Raw genomic sequence first — 11,206 nt, 5'->3', positions numbered from 1 at the left:
GTCCTTTTTGTAAAGAAAGTCCACCCCCACTACTTCCTCATCCTCGACGGTTACCGTGATGCAGGCAGCCACCACTTACCCAGCCACCCACTCACCTCCAGCGGACTGGGCCGCGACCAATCAGACAGCCAAAGGGCCCAGGGCCATGTGGCAGATGCGCTGGATGGGGAAGCCATGGCTGTGTGGGATGAGCCTCATAAGCCGTACACACACACTGTCTGAGTCTTTCCATTTAGAACTTTGGGAGAGAAAAACAACAGGAGGTTGATGATGAATACATCACTGATATGAGACGAGGCAGCAAGAAAGGGGTTTAAACTTGTTTATATATAAACCCATTTAAGAAAATGAAAGAGAGCTAGAGAGACAGAGAGAGAGCGAGATCTAAATCAAACAAACATAGCATACAGAATAGAATACAGTAAGTGTGCACACTGCACAGTGAGAGAGGGTGAAGAGGGAACATTATGATGGGTAAAAAGAGACAGAGAACGGTGAAGAACATAGAAATCCATCAGACAGGTATGATTTATTTAACAAGGCCCTGCCAAAACCTAAACTAATATTCCAAAATGAGAGTGGTCAGTGTGTCCTGAGGAACACAGAGAGATTTCTCTGCCATTCCAAACTGATGATGCGTAGAGCACTGTAGGACGCTTACAGTATAGATGAATAACACTGTATCAAAGTTTCTCTCTACCATCTTCTTGTCTCACCTTCTGGTGGACTTTTCAAACAGTTGCAGACTCAGAGGGTGTGAAAGGCATATAATATGAGGAATAATTCAACAAAAGATTACTCTGCAGCACCTTAAACTTGGGGTAGAGCTTTGAAACTCCCAGACTTGAGGTATCTGATTTGAACTCTGGGCCAGCCACCTCTTTGACAGGCAGTGTGTGAGAGCTGGAGAGATGAGTAACGTGCAGGAGATATACTGCTCAAAGGACAAGAAAATAACACACCTCACCAGTCTTACTCAGTCCTTACAGTCAAGAGTAGGAATAAAATGAGCAGAGTGCCAATTCAAAAACTATACTGTCATGGAAGTTTTTGAATTGGCACTCTCCTCATGTATCTCTGCGCTGCTGAGTTGTCTCCATTTCAAAAAAGGTTCATACAAGTCAATCCATTAGCAGAAAAGGTTGACACAAGTCAATCCAATTGCAAATGTGCTAAAGGTTTCTGCTGGCTATCAGCAACAGAGTTGGAGAGATTTGAAGTGAGATTTGAAACCCTTCCTAAGGTATTTAGCCTACAGAGGTACCATGCAGGCATAATGTGTCTATCTGTATTGTTTTTTTATGTAAGTAATTGATACCGGAGCGCCAAGTCTAGGTCCAAGAGGCTTCTAAACAGCTTCTGCCCCCAAGCCATAAGACTCCTGAACATCTAATGAAATTGGCTACCCAGACTATTTGCTTTGTCGCCCCCCCCCCCCCCCCCCCCCCTTCTACGCTGCTGCTACCCTGTTATTATCTATGCATAGTCACTTTAATAACTCTCCCTACATGTACATATTACCTCAATTACCTCGACACCGGTGCCCCCGCACATTGACTCTGTACCGGTAACCCCTGTATATATTGTTATTTTACTGCTGCTCTTTAAATATTTGTTACTTTTATCTCTTACTTTTTTTGTGTTTTCTTAAAACTGCATTGTTGGTTAAGGGCTTGTAAGTAAGCATTTCACTCTAAGGTCTACACCTGTTGTATTCGGCGCAGTTTACAAATACAATTTGATTTGAAATAAGGTGATATTTATCAGAGCAGAGAGCACAACCCATTTGTTTCAAAGCCAAGAGGAGGGATCTGTGCAATTACAACATTCTTTATCGAAATGGACGTGGGAATAGGCTTGCAGTGACATTTTTGTTGTAGACTTGTAGACTGCAATATGCAGCCAAATCAATCATTCTGAGGCAGATGATACAAGATAAATGTTGGCATCAAAGCAAGCAGGAAAACGGCTCCATCAGAGCGGGCAGGGCTGCTGTCTCTCTGATCTCTAACCATGATGTAGATGAAGTTGTTTTGAGTATCAATGTAGAGAAAAGATCCAAACCTTATGAGTACAAAAACTAAAGTTGAAGACATCAGCTGAAAGTTGACCCTCACTTTTTGTACTGACCAATAGAGGGCAGAATTGTACCAAATATATTTCAATCTTTCTGATAGTAGACTACTAATACTGTAGGCTGACTCGTAGGCTCCTACAACAACAAAAATAGTTATAAATCGAGAGTAAAATATAAAAACGACTATTTTAATGCATGACATATGCTCTAGCTATTCGACCGTGTTTCCAGTCGGTGTAAAAGAGACGGTGGACACAATCGCACCAATCACAAGCTGGCTTTGAAATACCAGCCAATAGAAAGTCAGACATATGAGAGAGAGGCGGTCGTGTTTGGGTTTGTTTTCAGACAGGTGTCGCATGCAAACCTGAGTCTTCCGAGCTAATATTTCAGAGATTATTTGAAATTTACCTAGTTCACAGGTAAAAACAACATCGGACTGAAAAATGAATTGTCCGCCATCGAAAAGGGTTTATGCAGATTTGCCCGTATGGATCGTAGAAGACCACTGTGATGTAAGAACATTTAGCTAGCAGTAACTATATTTAGCTAGCTAGAGTCAGCTACATGTTTGTAATATCTAACGTTATCTTGCTAGCTAGTTGCACACTGAAAAAATACAATGTATTCCCCATTTGAATGTCTCTACAATGGCGATCTACAGTACATCACTGTGCGATGCTACCTCACTTTCTCAAAATAGCAAATTCCCTAGCTGGCTAAGAGATCACATTACATTTGCTTAGCTAGCTGGCAAGCTAACGTTAGCTAGCTACTTTACTAAGGATTCATGCATGCTTACGCTATAATTGTGACTAGATCAGGTCTCCTTTCTGGGTTTGAACAACCAGGCTTTTGTTCCAACACATCAAATGCAATACTTTGTTGTCCAGACTGGAGATCATGATTTTTGTTGATTATTTGAAAGGTAACGTTAGCTTAGTGCTGGAACAAAAGCCTGCACACTCAGTAGCTATCCAGGACCCTCTGGGCTAGATATAGATAGGTACCACTGACCCCCACCCAGTCTTACTTGACGTAGACACATTGTTTTAATTAATTTTGAGAATATCTTTTATCTGCTGCATTGTGTCCCTCAGGTGGTAAGTCCTATATATCGGGCTATAGCATCAAGGCACTTGCCGCTGAAGAACATCAAGATGGTCCATCTGGATTCCCACCCAGACCTCCTCATACCTGTCAATATGCCTGCAGATACTGTGTTTGACAAGGACTCCTTGCTCAGGTGGGATTACTGATGAACAGGGAGACTGGCCTGTACTGTACCGGCAAACAAACTGTATGGACATGGACATGCCATCGTCCCACATTTTATATGTCCTTGAAATCTTTGTTTGCTAAGTTACCTCTTCAGGTAGCCTACAGCACAGACTGACATTCATTCAATTTCACTGAATTAATAGGGCATGACATGACCAGTATTAGCATATACATTACATGCATTCACTCACTGATCATGTATTGTTCTTTTTTGCAGTGAGCTGAGCATTGAGAACTGGATCATGCCCATGGTATATGCTGGGCATGTGTCTCACGTGGCATGGCTCCATCCCTACTGGGCACAGCAGATCAAGGAAGGCGAGCACGCCTTTTCTGTGGGAAAGGACTCCTCCACAACCACCATCAGGTAATTAACCCACCTGACACGACACGGGTTTTGTTAGCCAATCACTTCCTGATTTTCTGGATTTCTTAAACAGGAATGTATGGTTTGACCCAAATACGTTTCTTATTTGTACTTTGTTTGATTTTGTTTCAGAGTTACAAGTAAGGACGATTACTTTTTAAGTGACGGCCTGTATGTTCCTCAGGATCAGCTGGAGAATCCTAAACCTCTGGGACTGAGTGTTGTCTTAGTGAACCCTGTGGCGTGTTGCCAGAGGAAAGACATGGAAAGGGACATTGAGAAGAGCTCTGCCAAAAGACCCAGGATAGAGAACAAGGGAGCTGGGGATGTGAATGATGCTCAACCCTCTGCTTCAGCTTCCAAGTCTGAAAGCAGCTCTAGTAGCTGTACTGACAGTGTTCAGCCACCTGGTGGCAGTATAACCTCAGGGAGCAGCAGCAATGGCAACAACAGAGAAGAGGAAAAGGAACCACTCAAAAAGCCTTGTTTGAAGACTGACAAGGATGAGGGTTCAATGACCTACGCTGTGAACAGCCTTCTCTCCGTTATCAAACAAACTGATCCATACATACTTGACATCGACCTTGATTTTTTCTCTTGTAAGAATCCTTTCAAGGAGATGTATACACAGGTAAAGGCAATTATTGGTTACTGTTGGATACCAGAGGCTTAACCTTCTCAAGAAAACATATACTGCTGAGATGTTGTAGATATCTTACTTAGAATCAGCAGAAGTGTTGTAAGATGTTTAGACATGTTGGTTTTTCCTTGGCATTCATCTCATGATTTGACGCCATCAGTTTTACTCCCCCTCTGTATACCATAGGATGAGTACAATATTCTACAGGAGCTGTACAGCTTCAGGAAACCTAGAGAAGACCCAGACGAGGTGAGAGAAAATACTGTCTGTTCTGAAGGTGTTATGTGTGTCGGAAGGTGTCTCTGTATCAGAAGCATGTGGTGTTTCTCCCCTGCTGTACACTACAACTGTGTCATGTTGTGTTGTTTTCAGGAGGAGTTGACAGAGTGTGTGGAGAGACGTATCCGGCAGCTGGAGGATCTGGAGGCAGCATTTGCAGACCTGGTGGAGGATGATAGTGAAGAGACAGTCAGGCGCTGGGCTGCCAACCCTGGGTAGGATAAATCTCCTCTACCTTCCTTACGGTATCTGGGCTGGCGATGCTGAGTAGATCTCCTGTACCTGCCAGGCAGTAACTTCTGCATCAGCCCAACTAGGCCTAATCCTCAGAACCCTTCTGTCCTTAGAATCCTTCCCTCAGCACTGGCCAGCTTCAAATTGGTACTGGAGAGAGATTTGATAAGATTGAGATCTACTTATGATTATTTCCCCACATATAGTCCCTTGAGAAAGTATTCACACCCCTTGACTTTTTCCACATTTTGTTGTGATACAGCCTGAATTTAAAATAGATGAAATTGAGGTTTTGTCACTGGCCTACATACAATACCCCATAATGTCAAAGTTGAATTATGTTTTTAGATTATTTTTTTTTACACATTAATTAAAAATGAAAAGCTGAAATGTCTGGGGTCAATAAGTATTCAACCCCTAGGGGAAAAAAGAGGAAGGGAAGCGCTGCTAAGGTACACAATAGTCGATTTTGGTGGACTGAAGGTGTTCTTTGGTAAAAGGGGTCAATTGGTCATCAAAAAGAAAGGAGGACCAAGGCACTCTTCATGTAATTAATTAAAATGCCTTTATTTGTATGGCATGTTCAATGGAAACAAAGTTTACCAACTCCGACGCGTTTCGGCTGCTTGGCCTTCGTCATAGAGTACAAAGAAAGGATTTTGAACAGCTTTTTCCAATCAGCCCTGATTTGAAGAGGGAATGGATCAGCATCAGAACACCTAGAAAGATATTTAAGGTTAGAACTACGACTGGGCAAAGTGCCAAGAATAGGAGAGCCATCTATTCCATAGTACACTAGAACACAGCAAACATGGACAACATAACTGAGGGCAATGGAGCAAAATGTCCACTAGATGACAGCAAATGGACCTATCATGACCCTACAGGAAGGGTGAGAAATCCATATCCTCATTTAAACCAGGGTACTTAGTGGCCTATAGTTTGTAAATCCAGATCTTCATTTAAACCAGGGTACTTAGTGGCCTGTAGCTTGTAAATCCAGATCTTCATTTAAACCAGGGTACTTAGTGGCCTGTAGTTTGTAAATCCATATCTTCATTTAAACCAGGGTACTTAGTGGCCTGTAGCTTGTAAATCCATATCTTCATTTAAACCAGGGTACTTAGTGGCCTGTAGCTTGTAAATCCATATCTTCATTTAAACCAGGGTACTTAGTGGCCTGTAGTTTGTAAATCCAATAACTTTCTTTTTGGTTTAGCTGTGTAAGACGGTCCCCTTTTCTAATTGAGGCCAGAACATGATTAATACCCATGGCTTGTAGGGAGGCTGGGTTGCCATGGTGTAAGGACTTGTAGTGCCTTGCCATGGGGTAGTCTTCATTGCCTACCTATGGGTATTGATCATGTTCCAGCCTCAATTAGAAAAGGGGACTGTCTTAAATAGCTAAACCAAAGGGAAAGTTTGGGGATTTACAAACTACAGGCCACAAAGTACCCTGGTTTAAATGAAGATATGGATTTCTCACCTTTCCTGTAGGGTTGTGATTAGGGATGCACAATATATCGGTGAACATATCGGAATCGGACGATATTAGCTAAAAATGCCAACATCGGTATCGGCCCGATGTCTAGTTTAACGCCGACATGCAAAACCGATGTCAAAGCTGATGTGCATACCTATATAACGTAGGTACATGACGTAATGACGCCACGTAAAATGTTGCGTTACACGTGCAACACAGCATTCCTAACCTAGCCCACAATGTCTACTGTGTGGATCGAGCAGACAACAAGTCGAGCAGTTATTTGAACGAGTAAGAACATTTCAGCGAGACAACTCAAAGGCGAAATCCATTAACACCAAGATAATGGAATTCATTGCCCTTGACAATCAACTGTTTTCTGTCATGGGTGATATTGGCTTTCGCCGACTGGTCGCACTACCAGAGTTACACAGTAATAGCGTCACTCCTATTAGCTTTACGACATACTATGGAACGCCGTTTGGGTCTTTACGTGTCAAAAACGATACATATCATAACACTATTTGACGCATTAAATAAGCTTGTAATTTGACATGTCAAATAACAGCACTAGTACAGAATGTTGTGTGTGATGAATTTGCACATGCAAGCCAAGCGCCACCACTACTATCAGTAGCACTGTCAAAGCTGTACAAAAAAGGTCTGCAAACAAGCACACACTGGCCACGAACGATGTGTTTACAATACTGCTTTGGTAATATGGCATTATTTGTTTGACCGAAACTTCTGGGGTAGCTAGCTAGTTTTATCTTACTTAGCTAGCACCAATACAACCAGCCTGAAAACAATGACCAGTAGAAACTGCAGTCATTTTCATTATTCTTAACAATGATTTAGGAATCCTTGTGAGTAAGTATTAGCTAGGTAGCCACTTGTTGTCTTCCTATTGAAATCGAACTTCAGTTCATGAAAATAAGTGGCTAGTCAGCTACTTAACCCTGTTGCCCAAAGCTCATTTTATAAGCAGCCAGCTAGCTTCATCTGGCTAGTGAGGCTTGACCGGACTGGGTTATGTGTTGTGAGGCTAGCCACAATAAGGATTAGGCACAATAGTGGAATTTGCGGTTTGCCTTCAAAATGAAAATGATGCAGAAGGTTACAATTAGTGGAATTATGCCATATTTAGACTAGATCAGGTTAAACAAGGTTGGAATGTGAAGCAATGAAATGGGGTATCAGTCTACTCGGTGACACCCACAGAACACAACTGTGAAGGCCAAATATACACTGGAGTTGCTTACCAAGAAGAAATTGAATGTTCTTGGTCTAGTTACTGTTTTGACTTAAATTGTCTTGAAAATCTATGGGAAGTCCTGGAAATGGCTGTCTAGCAATGATCAACAACCAACTTGACAGAGTTTGAATATTTTTTTAAAAGAATAATGTGCAAATAATGTACAATCCAGATGTGCAAAGCTCTTAGAGACTTGCCCAGAAAGACTCACACCTGTAATCTCTGCCAAAGGTGATTCTAACGTATTGACTCAGGGGTGTGAATACTTATGGAAGTGATATATTTCTGTACTTCATTTTCAATAAATTGGCAAACATTTAAACAAAACACTTTGGCCTTATAGGGTATTGTGTGTAAATGGGTGAGCAAAACAATGAATTGGATACATTTTTTTATTCAGGCTGTAACACAACAAAATGTGGAATAAGTCAAAGGGTATGAATACTTTCTGAAGGCACTGTAGATCTAGGCCTACTCTATCTGCAGTGTGTCTTTCCCATGAACAACTGATATAATACCTTTTATCCAAGTTTTCCTCTGGGGTTGATCACCTCTCTGTTGCCTGCCTCTTACACAGTCTGAATTAGATTAGGCTGACATTAGGATATCATTTTAGATAGAGAGATACTCTACAGGCGTGGTACTGTCGGGCTCTGCCTGGAGGTGATGATCATGGTGGAAAATATTGGAAACTTATTTTGAACTTTTTTTTTCCCCTCCTGTTTTTAGGATGACTTCTCTGGTCAAACTGGTGGGAAGCCTGCGGAGTCGAAACGAGGCCCCTGACTACGAAATGGTAAACAGCATTTTTCACCGACATAGTCATCACCATTTAGTTTTTTTTTTTTTTTTTTACATTTCTAATTTCAGGGAAGGAAAATAAGATGAGGAAGAACATAATGTAGGCCTAATTAACAGTTTGATTAGATCATTTAATATAGCCTGTCCCGTTAACAGCTAAAAGGGTTTTCTTTTTGCTCCCTGCCTCTTTCCAACCTTTTACTCTGAAAGGCACCATGATGATTAAAAGCTGGCTTTCATTATGTGGTTGGCTGACATTCTCTCCCTTCCTATGTGATGGTTATGATGATGATGATGATGAAGGTGCACCAGGCGGGGTTGACCTGTGACTACTCGGAGCTGCCCCACCACATCAGTAGTGAGGAGGAGGTTGAGAGACTGGTCCTGGCGGTGGAGCTCGTCCTGGAGGCCCTGCCGAAGCCCACCCTTGTCACTGTCTCCAGGTACGTCAGCGCCACTCACACTCCCTGGAAAACAGCCATCTTACTTATTCAAAGAAAATGGGATTTGTAGCTTGCTGAAGGACATTGGACATGTATCAAACAGTTTATTGTTGACAGCTATCAATTTGTTATTTGCAAGATGGAATGTTCATGAAGTACTGACTCATTCACTTAGTGTTTGTTAGCAAAGGCAGATGTCAAAGATGTGAATACGTAGTCTTGACGCATATAGACACGGTTTGTTCTGCTACTAAGAAATGTGATCTAATCTTTAAATAATGTAGATCTTACATCAATTGACACAAACACCTTAGTCATTGTATTTTCAGCAAAGTTGTTATTTTTCATGCAAAGCACAGTCCATTTAACAAAGTATAATAACGCATCACCTTTGACTGGATGACATCATTTTTGAATGACTGAATTACAAGATTCTGTTCAATCGTGTTATTGGACAATTTGACAGCTGATTGAATCACTGTTTTGTTTGGCAGATCCAGTCTGGATGAGTACTGCCCAACTGAACAGGTCAACTCCATCCAGAGTAGGATACTAGCCGTCCTGGAGTCTTTATATGGCTCGTTGGATGTCCATAAGGAGTACGAGACGACACCAGAGGACAACCTGCCCAAGGCATCATGATACAAATCATCGAAATTTGAGATGCATCCATCGAATTACTGACTTTCACTCAGAAATGATGCACTGGTGTCAGTGTGAGGATTCAGCCTGAAGATGCACACATGTACTAGTTTATTTGAAAGGCTTTAAGCTCAAAGTATGAATTAATGGTTGAAAATCAAGATAGCATGTCTACCTGCTCCTGTTATTTTAGTTTTTCTCAGGTAGACAGATGTATCAAATATATCCATATTTACCTGACCATTGTTGTGAATCAGATGCTGTACAATTTAATGAGGACAGTTTTTATCATTTGTGTTCCGTTACTTGTTTGACACTTTCTTGCCCAGTCCTGACAATATTGGATGCAGGCATAATTCACGAAGTGAACATTTGACTATGGAGCCATTTTACATTAAATGCAGTGATTGCACTGGCAAATTGTTCAACTGTATCTGTAGGAATTTTTCATGAAATTAATATTATTTTTGTGCACATATCTATTTCCCTTTGCTCATTTTGCAAATCTTTTCCCTTGATGCAGAAGTGTTGAGGACCCCTTTTTAATATTTTTTTATGTTTTTTTGTACTTCAAAGCAGCAAATGAGTATGACTAGATCCTATCCTACCCCACCCACTTCAGTTTGTTTGCTACCATTGCCAGTTGCTTAGCAACTCTATTCAGTACTTTCACATTTTCATCTCACTGTTTGTACAAATTTATAAATAGATTTTTCTCTCAGTCAAGACTATTACATATTATTACAAAGCTTTAATGCCTTGGTTGTCAATGCAGAGTACACATTGTCCCAACTACAGCACTGTCATTTTGAGTGTACAATAATAGTTGTACATGAATATATGACACTTTATTTAATGTGATTCTCATTTAATTCTTACAGATGTGCTCCATAATATTGTTCTAATTTTGAACGTCTTCCAAGGAAAGATAGGATACCCATCAGAGGAGGCTATATTTGTCAGGAAATGTAATCTATTACATTTTCCGTGGTTATAATAGACTCAATGGGATTGTTTTGTTTCTTGTTTTAATATTGCCTGTGTTATTTTGAACAGAGCTGGTGCATTTATTTGTATTTTTTTATCACCTGTCGTGTCTTTGTCTATGCCGGATTAATTGCTATGACATACTATTCTATAAAATAATTTCTCCGTAATTAATATTACCTGATTGAACTAATCATGTAAATGTAATTAACTAGAGAGGGACACCACGAAAGAATATTTATAGAGCTGTTATCTTCCGAATAAACTCTTAAAGATTTAGTAATATTTTACATCCATAGCAGTCAACATTAATCGTCATCTTATTCAGTCTCATCTGAAAGTTGTAAATCCTTGGTTATCTGCAAGAATCCTGGCTAACAAGTTGAATCAGCAATACAAAATTGGGTTTAATTATTTATTTACTAAATACCTAACTAATCACACATACACAATTAAATCATAACTTGATTACAAATTGCCGTCATAAAGGAAAACGTCCCTAGCGGGCGGAACAGATATGACAGCTTGTTACACAAAGGAAAGGGGGCTGGGTTTTAGTGAAAGAGCGGGAGACTGGAACAGAGGCGAAGCTGTGCTATCGTAAATACAGTATCTTATGCATTCTAAATTACCGCCCATTTGGAAAAGGAAAATGCAATAAATATTTACTCTGAGCTGCGCTTCAGTAGGTTGGTGGTAGATGGAAGACCGTGTTGC

At 40.7% G+C, this 11,206-nt stretch overlaps 1 protein-coding gene across 1 annotated transcript; it reads left to right on the top strand.

Moving 5' to 3' along the window:
- The first annotated feature begins 2,419 nt into the window (after positions 1-2,419).
- c11h5orf22 (chromosome 11 C5orf22 homolog) lies at positions 2,420-10,659 on the top strand. The gene is made up of 9 exons (XM_039003406.1): positions 2,420-2,592; positions 3,178-3,323; positions 3,576-3,725; positions 3,858-4,356; positions 4,552-4,614; positions 4,738-4,859; positions 8,346-8,412; positions 8,721-8,860; positions 9,355-10,659. Exons 1-9 carry the CDS (start codon positions 2,524-2,526, stop codon positions 9,500-9,502), a joined length of 1,404 nt encoding a protein of 467 aa, XP_038859334.1. The 5' UTR covers positions 2,420-2,523; the 3' UTR covers positions 9,503-10,659.
- Positions 10,660-11,206: the final 547 nt, after the last annotated feature.

This window comes from Salvelinus namaycush, chromosome 11 (assembly GCF_016432855.1).
Source record: "Salvelinus namaycush isolate Seneca chromosome 11, SaNama_1.0, whole genome shotgun sequence".
NCBI classification, from domain to species: domain Eukaryota; kingdom Metazoa; phylum Chordata; class Actinopteri; order Salmoniformes; family Salmonidae; genus Salvelinus; species Salvelinus namaycush.
The sequence above is the reverse complement of the archived record's forward strand: the minus strand, read 5'-3'. Positions and strand labels throughout refer to the sequence as shown.